Source organism: Quercus suber, unplaced genomic scaffold, assembly GCF_002906115.3.
Source record: "Quercus suber isolate HL8 unplaced genomic scaffold, Cork oak 2.0 scaffold_817, whole genome shotgun sequence".
Classification (NCBI taxonomy): domain Eukaryota; kingdom Viridiplantae; phylum Streptophyta; class Magnoliopsida; order Fagales; family Fagaceae; genus Quercus; species Quercus suber.
The window spans coordinates 184,251-209,539 of record NW_027070247.1 but is presented as its reverse complement, the minus strand read 5'-3'; the positions used below and the strand labels follow the sequence as shown (position 1 = coordinate 209,539).

General features: G+C 34.9%; 2 protein-coding genes and 1 long non-coding RNA gene across 24 annotated transcripts; all 3 read left to right on the top strand.

Moving 5' to 3' along the window:
* Positions 1 to 408: 408 nt before the first annotated feature.
* On the top strand, positions 409 to 4,245 carry LOC112015793 (cyclic dof factor 2). Its single transcript, XM_024048229.2, has 2 exons — positions 409 to 941; positions 2,532 to 4,245. The coding sequence occupies exons 1-2, from the start codon at positions 765 to 767 to the stop codon at positions 3,837 to 3,839; spliced, it is 1,485 nt and encodes a 494-aa protein (XP_023903997.2). The 5' UTR covers positions 409 to 764; the 3' UTR covers positions 3,840 to 4,245.
* A 5,813-nt stretch (positions 4,246 to 10,058) lies between these two features.
* Positions 10,059 to 24,517, top strand: LOC112015865 (transcription initiation factor TFIID subunit 13). Of its 19 annotated transcripts, none has more exons than XM_065767516.1 (7): positions 10,059 to 10,172; positions 13,646 to 13,724; positions 14,855 to 14,957; positions 15,042 to 15,079; positions 15,854 to 15,913; positions 15,997 to 16,071; positions 24,212 to 24,517. In XM_065767516.1, the coding sequence occupies exons 3-7, from the start codon at positions 14,855 to 14,857 to the stop codon at positions 24,338 to 24,340; spliced, it is 405 nt and encodes a 134-aa protein (XP_065623588.1). In that variant the 5' UTR covers positions 10,059 to 10,172; positions 13,646 to 13,724; the 3' UTR covers positions 24,341 to 24,517. The 19 variants fall into 19 exon arrangements, with proteins under 19 accessions (XP_065623588.1, XP_065623587.1, XP_065623590.1 ...); XM_065767515.1 differs by lacking the exon at positions 10,059 to 10,172 and adding an exon at positions 12,681 to 12,814; XM_065767511.1 differs by lacking the exons at positions 10,059 to 10,172; positions 13,646 to 13,724; positions 14,855 to 14,957; ... (1 more) ...; positions 15,854 to 15,913; positions 15,997 to 16,071 and adding exons at positions 18,746 to 21,313; positions 21,418 to 21,752; positions 22,403 to 22,461; ... (1 more) ...; positions 23,276 to 23,405; positions 23,554 to 23,623 and having other exon boundaries at positions 24,212 to 24,287.
* Positions 16,461 to 18,644, top strand: LOC136064972 (uncharacterized). Of its 4 annotated transcripts, none has more exons than XR_010626629.1 (5): positions 16,461 to 16,537; positions 16,642 to 16,976; positions 17,626 to 17,738; positions 17,854 to 17,931; positions 18,540 to 18,644. It is a non-coding gene; the product is annotated as an uncharacterized LOC136064972 (long non-coding RNA). The 4 variants fall into 4 exon arrangements; XR_010626628.1 differs by having other exon boundaries at positions 18,501 to 18,643; XR_010626627.1 differs by lacking the exon at positions 18,540 to 18,644 and having other exon boundaries at positions 17,854 to 18,178.
* Positions 24,518 to 25,289: the final 772 nt, after the last annotated feature.

Below are 25,289 nucleotides of genomic sequence, written 5' to 3'. Positions count from 1 at the left end.
CAACGAAAACCCAAATTGCCGTTTACATTGGCAAATCCAAAGAAAAAGAGTGAAAGAGAATCAAAAAGAGAAAGAAAAAGAGAGATCTCTTTTAAAGGCCACAAACCAAACTTGTGGCTCAGAATTCACTTCCTATTTCTTCACTTTCTCTCTCTATATTGCTGACGTGGCACCCCCACCTGCCCATTTGGGCTCCTCATCATCTATTCTCTCTCTCTCTCTCTCTCTATCGCCGAGGGATAATAATTAAAGAAAAAAGGAAAAAGAAAAGCTGACTAGGACTTGGAAATTACAAATTGGCGTCCAACGAAAACCCAAATTGCCGTTTACATTGGCAAATCCAAAGAAAAAGAGTGAAAGAGAATCAAAAAGAGAAAGAAAAAGAGAGATCTCTTTTAAAGGCCACAAACCAAACTTGTGGCTCAGAATTCACTTCCTATTTCTTCACTTTCTCTCTCTATATTGCTGACGTGGCACCCCCACCTGCCCATTTGGGCTCCTCATCATCTATTCTCTCTCTCTCTCTCTCTCTCATCTATCAAACAAAGCAAAATCAAAATCAAAAACACACAAACACAAACACAAACACATAACACAGAAAACAACGTACAATCGACGATACCACGACGCAACAACACTCTCTCTCTCTCTCTTACACCACAACGTGTCAGATCTCTTTTTGTTTTTGTTTCTCTTTCTAAAAAGTGTTTCGAAAAAAAAAAACAAAAACAAAAACAAAAAACAGAGAAAACTGAGACAGAGAAATGTCGGAAGCTAAAGACCCGGCGATAAAGCTGTTCGGGAAAACGATCCCGGTGCCGGAGGTTCAGGCAAACGGTTCGGGCGACTCTTCCGGAGCCCCATCTTCGTGTTCGGGTCCTCTGGTGGATGATAATATCGATCAAGACCGTGCTTCTTCGAGTAGCTCTTCGGCTGAGAAGGTATGTGTGTGATTTGGGATATTGGGATTTGGATGTGTGAGCTGAAAAAATTTTGGATTTTGAGAGCGACTCATTATTTTCAAGGTGGAGATATATAATGGGTCGGTCTTAGTTTGGAAGCTTTTTGCTTGATTGACTTGGTTATGGTGGGCTATTTTTTTAAAAAAAAATTATTTTTGGTTGTTAATGATGTGTTCGTGAGCTTTGAATTGGGGTTTAGTTTGATTCTTTAGCTTCAGTGTTTAAAGTTTGGATTTTTGGGGTGTGTTTTGATTCGTTTTTTGTATAAAAAATGAGCTCGTTATGATGGATTTGCTTGAGGTAGTTTAGGTTTATTTTGATTGGTTTTGGAGATTGGTGGTGTAATATCGTTTAGATTAGCTTAGGAACTTTGGTCGTTTTGTTAAGGTTGTCCATTTTAGTTACTGGATTTTGGATTTGGCATCTTGTTAGATTTCATCTATGGTTTTACATCTTTTGGTGGAGACAATTAGATTTGCAACCTGAGTTTTGATAGCTGAGGGTGAGGGGCTAGATTATTTTTTGGCAAATCTTGGATTTTCTTTTATTATATAAAGTTCAAAAAATATGTAATTTTTCTTTTGTGATCATATTCTCTGGTTAACTTTTGTTTGTGAACAATGCTGTTTCCAAATGAGATCCTTGCGTTTTGTGAGGAATTTTCCAATTTTGAGATCAAGAACAATCTATAATCTGGATATGGAGTTGCTATTTTTTGTGGAATAATTTCTTCACGGTGGCATACCTGTGTTTATTTGTACTTTAAAAATAAATAAATAGCTAAATTCAATAGTCACAATTAGGGGGGGGGGGGGGGGGGGGGGAGGGGGGGGGGGGGGTTGGTTTTGAACATTGGTTGTCTCTGTTGGAAAAACAAGGAGTTGCCAGTCGAGTTTAGCATTGCCTTGTTTTAATAGCCTTTTTCAGTAACTCATAGTGCTTATGCGAGTACGAACATACTTGCCATAGTATCTTCAAGAGAGTTATTACCAATTTTGACGAAATTTATTTTATTTTCCATTTGGTTACCTAGAATTTATAGAAAAGAGAAGAGAAAGAGACAATTTTCAGTTTGAATCTTATGACAATCACTCCAAACTCAGCCTGTTACAACAGATTGGGTTATCATGACTTTTCATTCGTACCTTTGCAATAAAGCAAGCCTTAGGAACACTTGAATCTGAACATTCTAGATATCTCTGACCCCAGGCAAATGAGCCTTTGATGGGTGACTGAGATGAGTTAGAGTCTTGTCATTAGTCCTTCAAAGAGGTGGTTCTATATATACTTTTGCTGGCATGTTCTTTTGTATTGCAACTATGGAACTTTGGTTCTAACTTCTAACATGATGAAGTACTTTTACTAGTATGTGGTTTTTGCAAGTTAATTGGTTATTGTTCAACTGGTTAATATCATTGAATGCTCAAAAGATTTAAGTGAAATCTGGTCTATGATTTTATTTTTTATGAAGTTTCCCTGAATATGGTTTTTACTGTAGTGGAATATTTTTATCTGCCATCAATTTATATCTGAAATTGTCTTTCTCAATGGAAATTTTGTTCAATTCAGGATACAATAGGAGAAAAACCAACTGCAAATAAAAAGGAAGATGGAGGCCTACCTGTGTCTTCAGAAGAGTCGACAAATCCAGATGGAGCCTCAGGAATAAGTGAGAACCCTAAAACACCCTCGGTTGAGAAGGAGAGTGCTACATTAAAAGCCTCAAAGACTGAAGAAGAACATAGTGAATCTAGTAATTCACAGGAAAAAACCCTAAAGAAACCAGACAAGATACTGCCATGCCCCCGCTGTAATAGCATGGATACCAAGTTCTGTTACTACAACAATTACAATGTCAACCAACCCCGGCATTTCTGCAAGAACTGCCAGAGATACTGGACAGCTGGTGGGACCATGAGGAATGTGCCTGTGGGTGCTGGTCGACGCAAAAACAAGAATTCCGCTTCTCACTACCGTCACATAACTGTCTCTGAAGCTCTCCAGAATGCTCGAGTTGATCTTCCAAATGGAGTCCACCATCCTTCTTTGACATCCAATGGCACTGTCCTTACATTTGGTTCAGACACACCCCTCTGTGAATCAATGGCTTCTGTGTTGAACCTTGCTGATAAAACAATGAGGAACTGCACACCAAATGGAATTCATAAACCTGAAGAACTAAGGATTCCAGTTCCTTATGGAGGTGGAGAAAATGGGGATGATCGTTCAAATGGAGCTTCAGTTGCAAGTTCGAATCCAAAGGATGAGCCTGGCAAAATTGGGTCACAAGAGCAAGTGATGCAGAATTCTCAGGGTTTCGCACCTCAAATACCATGCTTTCCTGGGGCTCCTTGGCCTTATCCATGGCATTCAGCTCAGTGGAGCTCCCCTGTACCACCACCTGCTTTCTGCTCTCCAGGCTTTCCGATGCCCTTCTACCCTGCTGCAGGTTATTGGGGTTGTACTGTACCAGGCCCTTGGAGCATCCCTTGGCTTCCCCAACCAACATCTCCAAACCATACAGCCCTGAGCTCTGGTCCCAACTCTCCAACCTTGGGAAAACACTCAAGAGATGAGAACATTCTCAAGTCGAGCAACTCTGGGGATGAGGAACCACTAAAAGAAAACAATGCTGAGAGATGCCTTTGGATTCCAAAGACTTTGAGGATTGATGACCCAGGTGAAGCTGCAAGAAGCTCTATATGGGCAACATTGGGGATAAAGAATGACAAGGCTGACACAATTAGTGGGGGAGGACTCTTTAAGGCATTCCAATCAAAGACTGATGAAAAGAATCATGTAGCCGAAACCTCTCCGGTCTTACAAGCCAATCCAGCAGCATTGTCTAGGTCACTCAACTTCCATGAGAGCTCATAAATAGGTAGCTTATATTTTGTAATCAGTTTACAGTGTTGCAAGCAGACTTGGCAGTTTTCAACTGGTCCATTCAAATTGCCATCAATGGTGTATGCCATGGGATCATTTTGAGTTTGCCAGCCTCATTTCTAAAAGTATGAAACCAGTCCAACTGAGGCAGAGCGGAGGAGGATTATCCTGGCATCTCCATTTTAGGAGAAGATACCCAGTTTAGCCAAAGTAGGAACTGATATCATGTGCTAGTATGAACAGGTGCTTTTTGCTTTATGTTAGATGGTTTGCTGAGTTCGTGTACATATTTCTATATCAAATAGTGAGCGCTAGAACAAGGTGTGTACCAAAAATCCCAGATGTACATAAATAAATTTGGGAATTGAATTCAAATGGAACTTGTTGTCCTTCTATACATTTAGAGATTTCCATCTTTTGGTGCATTCTTAAATTAATTCAACCTTGACTTGCGAAGTGCGTATGCTTGTGACAATAAGTTTAGAGACTACTTTTCTCATAATTTTGTTCACAACTACTACGTTACAAGTTGTAAATGTTAGATAATAATGTGGTCACTTATCAAAACAAAAAAAAAAACAAAAACAAAAACAAAATTGTAGATAATAAAGTGGTGTCAATGTGGCTCATGTGAAAATAACAAGGATAAATTATAAAGTTGGTCCTTATGTTTTATACTATTTTTCAATTTAGTCACTAACTTTTCAATTGTGTCAATTTGGTCCCTAACATTTTCAATATCGTGTCAATGTGGTCCTTGCTATTATTCTTTGTCAAACAGAATAATAAAAAATTATTTTTCATACTACATCAATTGCTAACAGTATCGCCATGTCAAATTTTTTTCTTTTTTTTTTAAAAACCCAAATTTTATGTTCTAAAATCAAGTTTGGGGAAATTTCTAAAATCCCTAACTCTCTCTCTCTCATTAGATTACACTCGCTCTCTTCTCCCTCACCCTCACTCTCACCTGCCCCACTTTTATTAGTCCCACAACTTGAGTTCCAATTTGATTGCTTTTCACTCCACTATGGTTTTCAACATTCTCTACTGGGGTTCTTGGCTTGAACTCAGAGCACTCATATTTGTCTCAATTGCACTTACCTTATAACCAGTACTGTCACTAAACAGGGGTGGAGTCAGAAATTTTTGTTTGGAGTGCCAAGTTGTGACACTAATATATTTATTAAGATAACTTTGCACACACATATATATATACATACATGTTTTTTTATTATATACACACACACACATATATACCAAATTTTTTATTTCATAAGTTATATCTATACACAAACACGCACCCAATAACAATAAAAAACTTGGTATTTTCAATCAAAATTATATTTGATGGCGATTTTTCATAAAATAAAATTCATTTTTACCATTTTCATAGTAAAATTCTTAAAAAGTATTATTTTTGATACAAATTATCAAATTTTATACTAAAGTTAGTAAAAAAATCTTTCCATTGAACTAATGCAATTTTCAAAAACTGATCCAAAACTTGGAGGAATAAGTTTAGCTATGAACATATTTGAAGCTATCTTGCTCTAACCTATTATCTGACTACTAAGAGACATTTCATGTGTTGTTTTAGTGACAAGATTTTTTTTTTTTTTAAATGAGTTAGTAACTTGTTAATTGCCACATAACGAGTTGAAAGAGATAAATTCAAACGTGTTTGGTGCCAAATTTTATCAAATATTTTACAGATATAAAAGCAAATTTTATAATAAAAAATAAAATTAAGAAAATAAAGTTATATCTCTATAACAATTAGACCAATTTTTTTTTTAAGAGCATCATTGGACTGATTCAATTATATGGGGGGCTAACTCTTATTTTTGTATACTAAATTTTAAAAATATAAAAATAATTATATATTAAAAAAAATTCAAAATTTTGGGTAGACCACATAACGAGTTGAAAGAGATAAATTCAAACGTGTTTGGTGCCAAATTTTATCAAATATTTTACAGATATAAAAGCAAATTTTATAATAAAAAATAAAATTAAGAAAATAAAGTTATATCTCTATAACAATTAGACCAATTATTTTTTTTAAGAGCATCATTGGACTGATTCAATTATATGGGAGGCTAACTCTTATTTTTGTATACTAAATTTTAAAAATATAAAAATAATTATATATTAAAAAAAAATTCAAAATTTTGGGGAGCCAACCCGTTACTTACTTCCGCCCCACTAACTACAGGGGCACGACACAATGGACAGTTCTTGTTTGATCTTAACCAGGTATATATCTATGCAAGGTACATGAAAAGCATGGCAACACTTACGAAAAAGTTAAGACTTCATTTTCTTCAAACTCACTCAAGCAAACCGTGCACTCCGTCCCATATATCAACCCCTCCTCTTTTCTATACTTACACACCGTTATAGAATAAATAATAGATTGTTGGAGACCAACGGTGTTGATCTACCATATGGGGTGGTCAATCCTAGGTTCATGACTTCAGATCTTGACTCACGTGAATGAAAATAAGGGTGAGGGAGAAGAGAGGGAGATGTGTAATCTGATGAGAAAGAGAAAGTTAGGGATTTTACAATTTTCCCCAAACTTAATTGTGAACAAAAATTTTGGTTTTTATTTTTATTTTTGAGGTGGTGATAATGAAAAACGATTTTTTATTATTCTGTTTGGCACGTCATAATTTTCTATCCATAAGATAAACGACAGAAACCAAATTGATGACACTAAAAATGTTAAAGACTAAATTGACAAATTGTGTAAACTGTAAAGGATAAAGACCAACTTTATAATTTACCCAAATAAAAAACCTTCCAACTCATAAGGTTGTGAAAAAAATGTTGTCTTGAAAAGTTAATATTTTATCACTCCACCTTTTATTGGTACACATTCCCTGATTTATAGGATATCAATGTTGCATCCAATTTCACTCAAGACTGTGTACCTCCAAAATCCAAGAATACAATTTCAACCGGGCTAAAAAGAGTGTTGTTTTTGTTTATTAGGGTTTTTTTTTTTTTTTTTGAAATCTATATTTAGTCAACCAATCAATAGATTCAAGTGTGGAACCTATCATTTTATAGTTTGTTTGCAAAACAAAAAAAAAATTCCAACTCATAAGGTTGTGAAAAAAATGTTGTCTTGAAAAGTTAATATTTTATCACTCCACCTTTTATTGGTACACATTCCCTGATTTATAGGATATCAATGTTGCATCCAATTTCACTCAAGACTGTGTACCTCCAAAATCCAAGAATACAATTTCAACCGGGCTAAAAAGAGTGTTGTTTTTGTTTATTAGGGTTTTTTTTTTTTTTTTTGAAATCTATATTTAGTCAACCAATCAATAGATTCAAGTGTGGAACCTATCATTTTATAGTTTGTTTGCAAAACAAAAAAAAACTATATTTAAATCTTTTTACCAAACAGCCTTTAGTTATATAGCTTATTGAAAATTAGATTTTAACAAACATGGGTTTCAAGTGAAACATGATTTTACCAAATTCAAGTTCAGCAAGAAATTCAAAATCGAGTTAAAAAAAAAAAAAAAATTACATAGGACTCAAGCTTGGGTAAATTCGATTTTGGCACATAACTTATACACTTCCTTCTTTTTGTGTGTGTGTGTATATATATATATATATATATGGAAAGAAGTGTATAATTAGCACAAAAAAAGAAAAAAGAAAAAGAAAAAAAAAAGCTACTACTCTTCTAGGATGTATGGCGACCAATATTTTCAATCCTTAAATATCTATTAAAATAATAAAAATAAGGAATAAACCTTAAATGTCTATTAAAATAATAAAAATAAGAAATAAAAATAAAAATGAAAAAGTTTAGCAACAAAATTGGTTGTAGTCTAAGAATAATTGGTTGTAGTCTAAGAGTCAACCTTACTCAATATCATTCACATTATTACATATTTTAAAAATCTAATTGTTAAATTGCATGTTCTTCATGTTCTTAATATATATATCAAATTTTGTGCCAATTAAATATTATTTATTATATAATTTATAAACTTATATTTTATACATAATTTTAAACTATAAAAATTTATTGATAAATTTAAACAATTTATTAATAACATAGTGTTAAGGTCTAAAATTTCACAACAAAACTCATTCCATAAAAAATAAAAAAGGCCCAATTCGTGCACCAAGAAGAATCGACATCCAGGCCCTATGTATGTTTAGATTTCCAGCAAAAAAGGCCATTAAAAAGTCCAGCAAATTCCAGTGAAAGAACTGGACCAGGATTCCCAGAGGCTGCCAGAGGCTCAGGATTCTCGGGACGTGCAGCACAGCTAAAGTGGGATTGAGATAGCTCAAAAGGAGTACCACGAAATACAAGAAATGAAAAACAAATATGTCCCTCTCAAGCACCCAGTGGTGCAGCAAAGAATCAGAAAGCTTGGAGAGTGACAATTCATGAATAAAAGGCTGGTACCCTAGGGAACCCAGAATGAAGAACTATAAAGAGAAGTGGCTGGAAAACCTTCAACCTAGTAGGAAAGGATTCTACTCACTTGGAAAAAATGACAACAAGGAAGACAACCAAAAAGCTAAGTCCAAGAGGTAAAAGGACTTGAAAGAAGAGAGGGTAAACGTCAACAATCCAAAATGGAAAGTCAGTAAGTGACTTTTAGGAAAACAGGACTAAAAGATGAAAACTATGAGAAACAGAGAAAGAATCAACTGTTAGAATGGCTAGCATAACAGGGGCTCTAGTATCCAAGGAGCCAAGGGGGAAGAATCAATGTTATCCAAACCCTAAAATGACACTATAAAAAGGGGGAAGTAGCCGACATTAAGGAGGATTATGCAGAAACAAAAAATCATAGCAGAATCTTTGAAAAAACACAATCTAAAACTCAAAGAAAGCAAAAAACAGCTCCCGGTATCCCAAAAACAGCCACTATAAAATGTACTTGGATTTAAAAGGATTCAAACTTTGCAAATCTTAGAGGCTTAGATAGCCATCTAAGTCTGTAATTTTTGAGCTTATTTGGACCTTGTATCACATCTTAGTGAGCATATTGTAATCCACAATTAAGAAAAATAATGAAATACCTCATATTGATTTGAGGATCTTTAACCGTTATTTTGTGTTTCTTTATTACATTGTTTTCCTTTGCTGCTTTCTGGCTGTTCAACACATATATTCTTGCTTGCTAGTTTCCTTTTACTCGGCCAAAAGACTGAATCCTTTTACCGAGGTCCTCACTTCAACTTAGACTTTAGACACATTTAGCCTCCAAAGAAATATATGTCAAAGCATGCACACATCAGATATTACTCTTTCCCACAAAAATCCTTCTCACCTAATTATCTTAGAAGGCAATGCCCAAGCAAAGCCACTTGGACTTGAGTTCCAAATCCCACAAGTCTTGTGTAAAAGCACTAAGTCTGTAAGAATTGGGACCAAGATTCTTGTGGTTGAATTATTCTCATGAAACTCATTTACATATATGTATATGTATTAAAATGTCTATCATAATCTAAGAAACTAACAATTATTTGAAGATATGTGTATTGTATAGTGTATTTCACCCATAGAGGTAAAGGGAAAGGACAAAGTTTTATTGCATAATAAACATAGAAAAAGATCATATAGTTCAGAGAACCAGGATTCTGGGTTCTTACAGACCTAGTACGCACCGGGATCCCACGACAGTACGCCCCGAGGTACCAAGTGAAGGAACTCTTTTAAATATTTATACAATAAAAGATAAGCCTTAAATACTCTATTTCAATCTCCTTCTCATCGTGAATATTATGAACACTTATTTTACTTATTTCGTAAGTGTAAATGGTCATTTTATGACACTAAAACACTTATAATTGTATTTTATTGCTTAGGAGGAATTGTATTTTTCATCTTGAGGAATTTTATGTGACTTGTGCACAACTTGGTTCGTAATCAGCCCCATTTAGCTACGGTAAACCAAGTCTAGTCCACCAAAACAACAAGTATTTGGACTCGGGATTTTTGTTTCTACTTGGGCCTGTGTGCTAAGAAAAAAAGTACTCTCACACATAGTTATTGATTTTTCATTTTATAAAAATTTTGTAAGAAAGGAAGATATAAAAAAAAATGTAATCAAATGAGGTGAATTTTACAATAAAAAGATATTAAGGAAGTTATAGACCAATTTTATATCAAAACTTTCTTGAAATAAAAATAAGCAAAGCGACGAAATCATTTTCGTCGCTTAAAGCCCCTGCAGTTAATATTACGCTCTCATATATACATCTCTCTCCCTCTTAGACCTTATTAGTCTTACAGTCAGGCTTCCTTTTCCAACGCCGTTTCAGTGCAAGCAGGTACGTCATATCTCTCATTGCATTTCTCGTTGCTTCAAGTATAAACCCCCAAATTTCCAAGCTTTATCTACACTTGGGTCTCGTTTTGTTCCCATTTGTACAATTTATCTTCCTATTTATTTTTCCATATAAATTGTTTCAATTTATTTTTTTTGGTCCTAAATTTCTCTTTGTTTTGACAATGTTTGTATTGGGGTATTGGGTAGTTGAATGTAACATCAAATTGGGAACTTGAACTGAAGATAGATATATAGATTGATTAATAACCTCAATCTCAATCACCATTTGGGACATGGTGATGCCAATTAAATATTATTTATTATATAATCTATAAACTTATATTTTATACATAATTTTAAACTATAAAAATTTATTGATAAATTTAAACAATTTATTGATAACATAGTGTTAAGGTCTAAAATTTCACAACAAAGCTCATTCCATAAAAAATAAAAAAGGCCCAATTCGTGCACCAAGAAGAATCAACATCAAGGCCCTAGGTATGTTCAGATTTCCAGCAAAAAAGGCCATTAAAAAGTCCAGCAAATTCCAGTGAAAGAACTGGACCAGGATTCCCAGAGGCTGCCAGAGGCTCAGGATCCTCGGGACGTGCAGCACAGCTAAAGTGGGATTGAGATAGCTCAAAAGGAGTACCACGAAATACAAGAAATGAAGAACAAATATGTCCCTCTCAAGCACCCAATAGTGCAGCAAAGAATCAAAAAGCTTGGAGAGTGACAATTCATGAATAAAATGTTGGTACCCCAGGGAACCCAGAATGAAGAACTATAAAGAGAAGTGGCTAGAAAACCTTCAACCTAGCAGGAAAGGATTCTACTCACTTGGAAAAAATGACAACAAGGAAGACAGCCAAAAAGCTAAGTCCAAGAGGTAAAAGGACTTGAAAGAAGAGAGGGTAAACGTCAACAATCCAAAATGGAAAGTTAGTAAGTAGCTTTTAGGAAAATAGGACTAAAAGATGAAAACTATGAGAAACAGAGAAAGAATCAACTGTCAGAATGGCTAGCATAACAGGGGCTCTGGTATTCAACGAGCCAAGGGGGAAAAATCAATAGTATCCAAACCCTAAAATGACACTATAAAAAGGGGGAAGTAGCCGACATTAAGGAGCATTATGCAGAAACAAAAAATCATAGCAGAATCTTTGAAAAAACACAGTCTAAAACTTAAAGAAAGCAAAAAACAGCTCCCAGTATCCCAGAAACAGCCACTATAAAATGTACTTGGATTCAAAAGAATTCAAACTTTGTAAATCTTAGAGGCTTAGATAGCCATCTAAGTTTGTAATTTTTGAGCTTATTTGGACCTTGTATCACATCTTAGTGAGCATATTGTAATCTACAATTAAGAAAAATAATGAAATACCTCATATTGATTTGAGGATCTTTAACAGTTATTTTGTGTTTCTTTATTACATTGTTTTCCTTTGCTGCTTTTTGGCTGTTCAACACATATATTCTTGCTTGCAAGTTTTCCTTTTACTCAGCCAAAAGACTGAATCCTTTTACCGAGGTCCTCACTTCAACTTAGGCCTTAGACACATTTTGCCTCCAAAGAAATATATGTCAAAGCATGCACACATTAGATATTACTCTTTCTCACAAAAATCCTTCTCACCTAATTATCTTAGAAGGCAATGCCCAAGCAAAGCCACTTGGACTTGAGTTCCAAATCCCACAAGTCTTATGTAAAAGCACTAAGTCTGTAAGAATTGGGGCCAAGATTCTCGTGGTTGAATTATTCTCATGAAACTCATTTACATATATGTATATGTATTAAAATGTCTATCATAATCTAAGATACTAACAATTATTTGAAGATATGTGTATTGTATAGTGTATTTCACCCATAGAGGTAAAGGGAAAGGACAAAGTTTTATTGCATAATAAACATGGAAAAAGATTATATAGTTCAGAGAACCAGCATTCTGGGTTCTTACAGGCCTAGTACGCACCGGGATCCCACGACAGTACGCCCCGAGGTACCAAGTGAAGGAACTCTTTTAAATATTTATACAATAAAAGATAAGCCTTAAATACTCTATTTCAATCTCCTTCTCATCGTGAATATTATGAACACTTATTTTACTTATTTCGTAAGCGTAAATGGTCATTTTATGACACTAAAACACTTATAATGGTATTTTATTGCTTAAGAGGAATTGTATTTTTCATCTTGAGAAGTTTTATGTGACTTGTACATAACTTAGTTTGTAATCAGCCCCATTTAGCTACGGTAAACCAAGCCTAGTTCACCAAAACAACAAGTATTTGGACTCGGATCTTTGTCTCTACTTAGGCTTGTGTGCTAAGAAAAAAAAGTACTCTCACACATAGTTATTGATTTTTTATTTTATAAAAATTTTGTAAGTAAGGAGGATATAAAAAAAAATTGTAATCAAAAGGTGAATTTTTCAATAAAAAGATATTAAGGAAGTTATATAGCCCAATTTTATATCAAAACTTTCTTGAAATAAAAATAAGCAAAGCGACTAAATCATTTTCGTCGCCTAAAGCCCCTGTAGTTAAAATTACGCTCTGATATATACATCTCTCTCCCTCTTAGACGTTATTAGTCTTACCGTCAGGCTTCCTTTTCCAACGCCGTTTCAGTGCAAGCAGGTGCGTCATATCTCTCATTGCATTTCTCGTTGCTTCAAGTATAAACCCCCAAATTTCCAAGCTTTATCTACACTTGGGTCTCGTTTTGTTCCCATTTGTACAATTTATCTTCCTATTTATTTTTCCATATAAATTGTTTCAATTTATTTTTTTTGGTCCTAAATTTCTCTTTGTTTTGACAATGTTTGTATTGGGGTATTGGGTAGTTGAATGTAACATCAAATTGGGAACTTGAACTGAAGATAGATATATAGATTGATTAATAACCTCAATCTCAATCACCATTTGGGACATGGTGGTATTTTTTGGAGTTTATTTTTTTTAATGGTTATCTTGAATGTATTTATTGGGGTATATCAATTGACTGAATTGAAGCTTTGTAATTTGATTTTGATTTTTAGCACTTGAGAGAGAAACTTGTTTAATTTGATGCACTTGAAATAAACCAACCAGCTGTAGTTTCTGCTTTTGTAAGCTAAAAGGGTTCATTAATTTTGGCCTTTGAAATGAATTCGATGATTCTTTGTATCGATTTATATATGTATTTGTTATTTTTTCTCTGCATTTTATGCATTTCCATCCAATTTTATGACCCCCTTTCTTTCTTCTTTTTTTTTTTTTTTTTTTTTTTGGAAGGAGTTGCATATCATGTCTTTCCCTCTCTCATCAATCTCTTTGATTTTATAGATTGGAATCTTGTATGATTTGGACGTGGTTGACAGGACTTGCATAAATTTGTATATACACATACACACACACACACACACACACACACACACACAACAAGTGTGATTATATTTTGTTTGTGATCATGTTAATTAATGTATGCAGAATAAACAGAACCATATCAAGGTACTGCAGTAAAGTAGGACTGCCTCAATCAATTGACCAACACTCTAGACCAGCGGAGGTATTATATATTGCTTTTCTCAAACTACTTGAACCTTTTTTTTTTAATAATAAAAATGAATTAGAAATTGTGTTTACCTCTCAATCGAATTACTTGTTTAGTTTCACTGGAGGTTTGTTCTTTTAAATAATTCTTTGATTGTTGGATATTGGACATTGGGTATTGGTTGAGACCTTGAGCGGCATTGTCTGTAAGCGAGGTTTTGCTGCATGGGGTTTGGAATCTGGTGGGATTATTGAGATTTATGTTTTTTTTTTTTTTTTTAATTAATTCTTTGATTGGGCTACTGAACTAATTCATGGGTTAAGTTAAATTATGATGGGAGGAATTTAAATAAGTTGAGAATTTCATGTTTTTATTATTCTTTTTCATCATTATTATTTGTGGTGTACTTGGAGGAAAGATAGTGCTCTAGACCAAGAGCTTTGTAGCTCAATTGGTTGGCACCTCCTGATGTGTCCATGACATCTAGGTTGAAATCCCTCCTCCCCCATTGTAATTATGGAATTATAAAAAAATATAGTGCTTTAGAGCACTACTGTTGTTGGTTCCAACTAATGCTTGGACATACAGATTATTTGTCCTTTGATGCAGATTTATTAGTTTGAATATTTCCAGTTGGTATCTCTCTACCTGTTCATTTTATATAATTTATGTGTATTGCACCAATCTATGTTTGTATCACATCCAGATAAGATGTGTCAATTCAGTTCTGTGCCAGTTATCTATTGTGTTTGATCCAACACTGTATGTAGCACCATTGAAATTAGGACATATTAGTTTTGATTGAACCAATTCATGATTCATCTTTGAAATATGTTGTATTTTGTATTTTGTTTTATGGATTACTCCATTCCTGAATGAAACTTTGCTTACTATTTTGTTGAAGTCTAGACCTCCCTTATTTCCTTCAAATCCCATGGTTTCAATCATTAAAAAGTATCTGAAATTTCTATAAAGAAGATTTTGTGTCAATCACATTTCTGTAGGGGCTTATTAGCTTGAGAAAGGTTTGATTACCTCACTTGTTGGATTTTTAATTCTTATAGTTTTGCTAAAACCATGATTATTTTTAAAAAAAAATTATGTGCTTAATCATAGATTAAAATGATATTTGATTATTGTGACAGATGAACACTAGTTCTGCGGGATCCTCCTCGAAATCAAAGGCTGGGTCGGTGCAGCCCTCAGAAACTTCATTTAAGCGCAAACGTGGAACCTTTCAGAAAGAGTGTGAGTATTTAAAATGGGTTTGCTTTGTTGGTTTTATTGCCACAATTTTATTTTATGCCTTGATATTCTTTTTGGATTTTACAGTGCAGCACATGATGTATGGTTTTGGAGATGGTCCTAATGTAAGTAGCACTGTTTATTTGTATTTGTTTTGTGCTTTTGGACTATAACAACACTGATAATTTATATTAGCTTAAATTATGTTTATTTGTATTTGTGAAAACACAATGTTTTTCAAAATCTCTTATAATTACCTCACAGAAGCATCTCAGAGGTTGATTTTAATTGCCATGGTTATCTTTGCCACTAAGATATTGATATGCTTACTGCTTAGAGTTGGCCTCTTGATTTTGGAAAGTAGTCTTCCACAACAAATGGCAAGAATCATGATAATATTAATATCACAGTCGAAATTACATAAGGTAAGATAATGAAACTGGGTTTTACATTTTTGGAGGTTTACATGTGAGATTGAAAACAAGACCTGCATGATTCATCACATTTTGTAACATACCCGTAGCAAAGCTTTTAGCTGTGTCTTGTGGATTATTGGGTCCACTACGAACTAAAACCATTAGAAGAGACCTACATTACTCATCTTCATTAGACTTTAAATTGCAATTGCATCCATCTCATTCGTGCACTACTTGATTATTGAAGGTGTTCTGCTATTCTTTTCTATGCCTCATTGAACAAAAAGCTTCCCTACCTTTTTCTGTTTTAGGTGCCAACCTCTTCTTGTTTTTACTAACTTCAATAAATAAATTACAAAAGTCTTTATGTATTACATGCAATATTATTAACATGAAATTCTGTAATTACAAAGAATGAAAAGTGTGATGATTTATAGTATCCAATTTATACACGGCTTTGTATATTTTTTGTTGCATTATCAGCCGCTTCCAGAAAGTGTTGCTCTTGTGGAGGACATTGCTATGGAGTATATCACAGATTTGGTAAGTACTTCTTTTGGCACCGACAATTTACTCAAGTAAAATTTCATGGTAGGCTTATGTCCACATTTTTAACTTTTCTGCAGGTGCATAAAGCCCAAGATATTGGATCAAAGAGGGGAAAGCTATCAGTTGAAGATTTCCTGTATCTGATACGCAAGGTTTCTTGATTATTTACCATTTTCAACAATAAACTTCATTCTCTGTTTTAGAAACTAGTTAAAAAGAAAATAAAAATATCACTGACCTCAAAGTTCTTTATGGATACCATTGTTATCAAGGCATGCTATTTTGCAAGCTCACTTTACTATCATGTTTGCATTATAGTACACTTTTCACATTGTGTGCCTTGGCCAATGACATTCGTACATGACAAAACTTTTCCTTTCTTTGTTCAATTTAGTACTATTTAGGGAAAAAAGCTTTAGTTAACTTCATCTTCCGCCCCATTTATCTCTCTTTTCTTTAGCTAGATTTTAAATTGGCTTTAAATGAAATAATCAATGATATCCTCTGACTTCGTTGTCTGAACCTTTTTTTTTTTTTTTTCTTTGCTCCATGTCCTCCCGCTACATGCCAAAGAATATTCAGCATGGCCTGTGGGGGCCCATGCCTCTGGGACCTTATGTAAGTAATTTAAATTAGTTATTCAAGTGGTGTATAAGTTTGTGTTCCTCTTTCATTTTTATTAATGTTTAGAAATTTATTTTCAACGTGCTTTCACCTTTCAGGTTGTGGAAATCCAGCATTGGCCGTTTATGTTACCCTGATTTTGATGATACAGCCTTGAGGCCAAGGTCAAGCAAAAACATTAATTGAACACTGAACCATATGGTTAGCTTAACACTGGACATTAACACTGTGTTTCTGAGAGATGTTTCAAATTTGAGATAAGAGAGAAAAATGGAAGGGAAAAGAGGTGTGGTTTTAAGGAAAGGGCAGTGGAAAGCAGAGGAAGATGTAAGTGCTGTTAATCCTTTTAAAGAAGTATGGCCCTAAGAGACTCAAGCTCCTTTTGATCCAAATGCCACTTGCAGAGACTGGAAAGCCGTGCTATCTTCATTGGGTAAACAGGCTTAGACCCAACTTAAAGAAGTAAACCACCACAATTGCATTTCTTGTTGATTCAAGTATAACCCCCAAATTTCCAAGCTTTATTTATACACTTCTGTCTCTACTCTCATCTTTTTCTCAGCTCCCTGGTTCTCTTCCCATTTGTACAATTTATCTTCATATTTATTTTTCCATATAAATTGTTTCAATTTTTTTATTTATTTTAAATTTCTCTTTGTTTTGACATCTTGCACTGTTGTTGATGTTTGTATTGGGATATTGGGTAGTTGAATTTTGTAGATTTTGGTTCTGTTTTGGGGAATGTAACATCAATTTGGGTCCTTGAACTTATGTAGATAGATTGATAACCTCAATCTCAATCTCTTTGATTTTTAGTACTCAAGAAAGAAGCTTGTTTAACTTGATGCACGTGAAATGAACCAACCAACAGTAGTGTCTGCTTTCATAAGCTAAAAGGGTTCATTAATTTTGGCCTTTGAATGAATTTGGAGACTTTTTGTATCGATTTATATATGTATTTTATTTCTCTGCATTTTATGCATTTCCATCCAATTTTATGACCCATTTTTTGGAGTTTAATATTATGTCTTTCACTCCAATTTCAAATACTCCCTCTCTCATCAATCTTTTTGTTTTTATAGATTGGAATCTTGTGTGATTTGAACGTGGTTGATGGGGCCTGCACAAATTTGTAGCACAGGTCTTCTTCATTAAAGCATTTGGGCTTAGGAATTGTATAGTTTGCTAGCCATGAGTTACTTTTCTGTCTCTCTTTCTCTTTTTTATTATTATTAATTTATTTCTTTCAATACTTTCTCTGTGTGTGTGTGTGTGTGTGTGTGTGTGATCATGTTAATTAATTTATGCAGAATAAACAGGACCATATCCAGGTACTGCAGTAAAGTGCTGCACTTGTTGGGGACATTGTGGAGTATGTCACAGATTTGGTAAGTAGTTCTTTTGGTACTGACAATTTACTCTCAAAGTAAAATGTCATGGTAGGTGTAGGGAATATTTTTGTGGCCCAAGCCCAAAAGGTTTGGATTATGAGCCCAATGAACCCAGAATAATGAATTTGTAGAGAATGAGTGAAAGAGCTAGGCTGATTATGGACTAAACAATAGTTAACTACAGTGCTAAGAAGGAACTGATAAATAACACACTTCAAAGTCTTTCAATTTGATGTTCGAAGAGGAATATTATTGAAGAAAAATCAACACGACTCTCCAAAAGTCCCCTTCTTCTCTAGAAGCTTTTTCTTTATATAGCATCCTCCCTCATCATCTTCACCGTCCACTTGTTCTTCATCTAAGTGTCCACTTGAGTATGTGTCATGTCACATTTCTTCCTTAGCTTTCTGTGAGTGGTGGTAGCTGGATTGACACTGTTCAGGGGTCTTCTCCCAATTAATGCGGTTAGAAAAGCAGATGCAGTGCATTTAATGTGGTGATGACAGCTTTTTCTTTTAGATATTTCTCTATTCTTCTTATCTCCAGGCATATCCAAACTTATCCAGATAGCTGAAGTCATTAGTAAGATCATTCGAACCCTTCAGATATTTGCTTGACCAAGAATTTTTACATCCGAGGAGAATAATCTCTTCGGAACGCTGGTGCTCTCTTCGGACGGATCTTCTTCACCCCAGGTATCTTTCTTTCATGCGGAATACTCCTCAACAATTTTCGCCTTTTCAGACACACAGTAACCTTCACATAGGGCTTTGGGCTCAATACATAAACTTGAGTTTTTCCCCACAAAAACCCTATCCGACCGTTGCTTAAAAAAAAAAGTACCCTAAATCTCTCTCTCAGAGCTCTCCTCAACGCCACCTTCTCTCTCCAGTCTCCACAAATCTTCGTCCTCTCTCCTCCGAGGTTTGTTGTTAGAGGAGTTTTGTCTCAATACTTGCAGTTTCCTTTGGTGAGAAATATCTCTTTTCTTTACACTCTTTTTTAAGTTATAATTTTAGAGTAGTAGTAAAACAAAGATAGAGGTATAAGCCCCCATTTGTTTCAGAAACTATGTGAATTAGTGCATATGTTGCCTTGCAAGATCAGACCCAAATCAATGCCCACTCCAAAACTGCCAACGGGGCCTCTCAAGTACGCGCCATTTCTATTCAAACCGAATCTCAAACCTTCCTCTCCCATTAAGCTCTTGAAAATATCAGCTGAGACTAAAAACTTAAGACTAGGAAAGATACTCCATGCCTTGTTGGTCACAAGCAGCCAACCCTCGAAAAACGGCCACCCGGTGTTCCAAACAAACTCGTTGATCTATTTCTATGTTAAATGTGATGAAATATCTGTTGCCCGTCAACTGTTTGATGAAATGCCTGATAGGAATGTAGTTTCGTGGACTGCGTTGATGTCAGGTTATTTACATAATGGGTTAGCTTTGGAAGTTCTTAGACTATATAAGAAAATGGTTTCGTTGGACGGTTTGTGTCCGAATGAATATGTATTTGCTATTGTTATTTCTTCTTGTTCTGATAGTGGGAGGGTTGAAGAGGGCAAGCAATGTCATGGGTATGTGCTGAAGTCTGGGTTGGTGCTTCATCAATATGTCAAGAATGCACTGATTTGCATGTATTCGAGGTGTTCAGATGTGGATGGTGCTATGCGGGTTTTGAATACAGTGCCTGGATATGATGTTTTTTCTTACAATTCAGTCATCAATAAACTTATAGAACTGGAGTATTTGAGGGAAGCTTTAGAAGTTTTGGATAGGATGATGGTTGAGTGTGTGGTATGGGATAATGTCACTTATGTTGCCATTTTTGGCCTTTGTGCTCGTCTTAAAGATTTGAAATTAGGTTTTCAAGTTCATGGTCAAATGTTGAAGAGTGACCTTGAATGTGATGTCTTTGTTAGTAGCGCAATGGTTGATATGTATGGGAAATGTGGTAAAATTCTGTATGCAAGGAAAGTTTTTGATTGTTTGCGAAATAGAAATGTGGTCTCCTGGACGTCAATCATGGCTGCATACCTCCAAAATGGTTACTTTGAGGAAGCATTAAATCTATTTCCAAAAATGGAAATTGAAGGCATTATGCCAAATGAATATACTTTTGCTGTTTTGCTAAAATCCAGTGCAGGTTTGTCTGCATTAGGACTTGGAGATCTATTACATGCCCGGGCTGAGAAATCAGGTTTCAAGGAGCATGTTATTGTTGGGAATGCTTTGGTAATTATGTATTCCAAGACCGGCAACATTAAAGAAGCAAATAAGATTTTCTTAGATATGATATTTCGAGAGACCATTACCTGGAATGCAATGATCTGTGGGTATTCCCATCATGGGCTTGGTAAAGAAGCTCTAACTGTGTTTCAAGACATGTTAGTAGCAGGTGTGTGTCCTAACTACGTAACTTTTGTTGGGGTACTATCTGCTTGTGCACATTCGTGTCTAGTGCAAGAAGGATTCTATTATTTGAATCAACTAATGGAACAAATGGGCATTGAACCTGGATTAGAGCACTATACATGTTTTGTTGGGCTTCTGAGCAGGGCTGGACTACTTGATGAAGCTGAGAATTTTATGAGATCTACACCAGTAAAGTGGGATGTCATCGCATGGCGTACTTTGCTAAATGCTTGTCATGTCCATCGGAATTATGGTATAGGAAAACGGATAGCAGAAACTGTCTTACAGATGGATCCTCATGATGAGGGAACATATATATTGATATCAAATATGTATGCCAAGGCAAGGAGATGGGATGGAGTCGTGAAGATCCGAAAATTGATGAGAGAAAGAAATGTCAAGAAAGAACCTGGGGTCAGCTGGTTAGAGATAAGGAATGTTACCCATGTCTTTGTTTCAGATGACAACAAACACCCAGAATCTAGTCAGATCTATGAGAAGGTTGGAGAATTGCTGGCCAAGATTAAACCATTAGGGTATGTGCCAGATATTGCTGCAGTATTGCATGATGTAGAGGATGAGCAGAAAGAAGATTATCTTAGTTATCACAGTGAGAAGTTGGCTATAGCATATGGTCTCATGAAAACACCTACAGGAGCCCCCATCCGTGTTATTAAGAACCTTAGGATGTGTGATGATTGCCATAGAGCTGTGAAACTAATTTCAAAGGTCACAAACAGGTTGATAATTGTTAGGGATGCAAACCGTTTTCATCATTTTCACAATGGGAGCTGTTCTTGTGCAGATTTTTGGTGAAACTTTGATGACCTTTTTGACATATGGATGACTGGAGAAGCTAATTGCATGTTATGGAACCTAGAGGATATTAGCTCCATGTCCTCCCTCTACATGCCAAAGAATATTGAGCATGGCCTGTGGGGGCCCATGCCTCTGGGACCTTATGTAAGTAATTTAAATTAGTTATTCAAGTGGTGTATAAGTTTGTGTTCCTCTTTCATTTTTATTAATGTTTAGAAATTTATTTTCAACGTGCTTTCACCTTTCAGGTTGTGGAAATCCAGCATTGGCCGTTTATGTTACCCTGATTTTGATGATACAGCCTTGAGGCCAAGGTCAAGCAAAAACATTAATTGAACACTGAACCATATGGTTAGCTTAACACTGGACATTAACACTGTGTTTCTGAGAGATGTTTCAAATTTGAGATAAGAGAGAAAAATGGAAGGGAAAAGAGGTGTGGTTTTAAGGAAAGGGCAGTGGAAAGCAGAGGAAGATGTAAGTGCTGTTAATCCTTTTAAAGAAGTATGGCCCTAAGAGACTCAAGCTCCTTTTGATCCAAATGCCACTTGCAGAGACTGGAAAGCCGTGCTATCTTCATTGGGTAAACAGGCTTAGACCCAACTTAAAGAAGTAAACCACCACAATTGCATTTCTTGTTGATTCAAGTATAACCCCCAAATTTCCAAGCTTTATTTATACACTTCTGTCTCTACTCTCATCTTTTTCTCAGCTCCCTGGTTCTCTTCCCATTTGTACAATTTATCTTCATATTTATTTTTCCATATAAATTGTTTCAATTTTTTTATTTATTTTAAATTTCTCTTTGTTTTGACATCTTGCACTGTTGTTGATGTTTGTATTGGGATATTGGGTAGTTGAATTTTGTAGATTTTGGTTCTGTTTTGGGGGAATGTAACATCAATTTGGGTCCTTGAACTTATGTAGATAGATTGATAACCTCAATCTCAATCTCTTTGATTTTTAGTACTCAAGAAAGAAGCTTGTTTAACTTGATGCACGTGAAATGAACCAACCAACAGTAGTGTCTGCTTTCATAAGCTAAAAGGGTTCATTAATTTTGGCCTTTGAATGAATTTGGAGACTTTTTGTATCGATTTATATATGTATTTTATTTCTCTGCATTTTATGCATTTCCATCCAATTTTATGACCCATTTTTTGGAGTTTAATATTATGTCTTTCACTCCAATTTCAAATACTCCCTCTCTCATCAATCTTTTTGTTTTTATAGATTGGAATCTTGTGTGATTTGAACGTGGTTGATGGGGCCTGCATAAATTTGTAGCACAGGTCTTCTTCATTAAAGCATTTGGGCTTAGGAATTGTATAGTTTGCTAGCCATGAGTTACTTTTCTGTCTCTCTTTCTCTTTTTTATTATTATTAATTTATTTCTTTCAATACTTTCTGTGTGTGTGTGTGTGTGTGTGTGTGATCATGTTAATTAATTTATGCAGAATAAACAGGACCATATCCAGGTACTGCAGTAAAGTGCTGCACTTGTTGGGGACATTGTGGAGTATGTCACAGATTTGGTAAGTAGTTCTTTTGGTACTGACAATTTACTCTCAAAGTAAAATGTCATGGTAGGTGTAGGGAATATTTTTGTGGCCCAAGCCCAAAAGGTTTGGATTATGAGCCCAATGAACCCAGAATAATGAATTTGTAGAGAATGAGTGAAAGAGCTAGGCTGATTATGGACTAAACAATAGTTAACTACAGTGCTAAGAAGGAACTGATAAATAACACACTTCAAAGTCTTTCAATTTGATGTTCGAAGAGGAATATTATTGAAAGAAAAATCAACACGACTCTCCAAAAGTCCCCTTCTTCTCTAGAAGCTTTTTCTTTATATAGCATCCTCCCTCATCATCTTCACCGTCCACTTGTTCTTCATCTAAGTGTCCACTTGAGTATGTGTCATGTCACATTTCTTCCTTAGCTTTCTGTGAGTGGTGGTAGCTGGATTGACACTGTTCAGGGGTCTTCTCCATATTAATGCGGTTAGAAAAGCAGATGCAGTGCATTTAATGTGGTGATGACAGCTTTTCCTTTTAGATATTTCTCTATTCTTCTTATCTCCAGGCATATCCAAAACTTATCCAGATAGCTGAAGTCATTAGTAAGATCATTCGAACCCTTCAGATATTTGCTTGACCAAGAATTTTTACATCCGAGGAGAATAATCTCTTCGGAACGCTGGTGCTCTCTTCGGACGGATCTTCTTCACCCCCAGGTATCTTTCTTTCATGCGGAATACTCCTCAACAATTTTCGCCTTTTCAGACACACAGTAACCTTCACATAGGGCTTTGGGCTCAATACATAAACTTGAGTTTCTACCCCCACAGTAGGCTTGTGTCAACATCTTTAACTTTTCTGCAGGAGCATAAAGTCCAAGATATTAGACCAAAGAGGGGAAAGCTATCAGTTGAAGATTTCCTGTATCTAATACGTGAGTTTCCTCAATTATTTTCCATTTTCACCAATAAACTTCATTTCAAAGAGGGGAAATCTGTCAGTTGAAGATTTCCTGTATCTGATACGCAAGGTTCCTCGATTATTTACCATTTTCACCAATAAACTTCATTTCTCTGTTTTAGAAGCTAGTTTAAAAAAAAAAATATCACTGCCTCAAAGTTCTTTATGGCTACCATTGTTGTCAAGGCATGCTATTTTGCAAGCTCACTTTACTATCATAGTGCAAGTGTACAACATACTTTTCACATTGTGTGCCTTGGCCAATGACATTCATACATGACAACACAACACTTTTCCTTTCCTTGTTCCATTTTAGTACTATTTAAGGGAAAAAGTTTTAGTAAACTTCTTCCTCCACCCCATTTATCTCTCATTTATTTAGCTAGAAATTAAATTGGCTTTAAATAAAATTATCAATGACATCCTCTGACTTTGTTGTCTGAACCTTTTTTTTTCTTTGTAAAAGCAGGATATACACTGCTGCAAAATTTTCATGCTCTAAGTTCGTTATATTGGTTAGAACATGGTAAACAAATGCCAATGTTATACTTTGATCCTGCAGGATTTGCCAAAACTTAACCGCTGTACAGAGTTGCTGTCTATGAATAAGGAGCTGAAACAAGCGAGAAAGGTTTTTGAGTCAGATGAAGAGAAGCTGAGGAAGGTTTTTGAGGCAGATGAAGAAAACTAGCGTAGATATAGTAACATGCCAGTGTTTTGATCGGCTAATAAGATTTTCAATTTTAGATCACAATACTAGATGGTCTTGAAATCCCTACAACTCATATGTTCCTACACCTATTTTCATGCGAATGATCATCTAGCTAGGTAAAATATAGTCTGACCATCCAAATAACGATTTTATCAATCTTAAATAATTCTAATCTTTAGTTTAAAATTTTTTTTTTCCATTCTTCTTTGCATGTGTTATGCATCTCCCTAGTAATTAAAAAAAAAAAATTGGCATAATCTATTGCAATCTTCTAAACTGTTGCCTATTATTATAGGATTTGACTCCAAAATTTTATTGTTTGAATGTTATTCATCTATTAAAACGAGAGAACTTGCACTCTTTAGCGGTGAATAAAACTCAATTTGGCTGGGAGCTTTAACATTATATCGAGTTTCTTTGCAGAGTAAAGCTAAAAAATTATGTGTTTATACTTTTTAACTACAAAGTAAACCATTCATCTTCTCAATAAATCTAATGTCACAACACAACTTGTTTCACACAATATATTTATTGACCCATAATAAATTTGATGTCTTTGCAATCATTTTCCTTTTAAATAAATCTAATGACCCAATACAATTTGTTTCATAATGTAAAATGTTGTGATTGGTGTAAATTAAAAATGATATCACAACCTCAAACAAAAAATTGATATAACAACTTATCACCTCAATAAGTTACAATATATATATATATATATATAATCATATCCATAACATTGCTATGAAGCTTCCTATTGAACTCCTCCTCCTTTGCGTGTCATTCCATAAAAGATTGATTCTGTTTTTAGTGCTTTATGACTCTCTGATCCATTACTGCCTCTTATCTCACGTCTATAAACATTAAATATCAATAAAACCAATAATCCTTCATTTGAAAACCATTAACAAAACAAAGTGGGTAAGGA

Coding starts and splice junctions, on each gene's coding strand:
- LOC112015793 (XM_024048229.2), top strand. CDS start 765: ATGTCGGAAGCTAAAGACCCGGCGATAAAGCTGTTCGGGAAAACGATC. Junction 942..2,531: donor GTAGCTCTTCGGCTGAGAAG/GTATGTGTGTGA, acceptor TGTTCAATTCAG/GATACAATAGGAGAAAAACC.
- LOC112015865 (XM_065767514.1), top strand. CDS start 19,022: ATGTTGCCTTGCAAGATCAGACCCAAATCAATGCCCACTCCAAAACTG.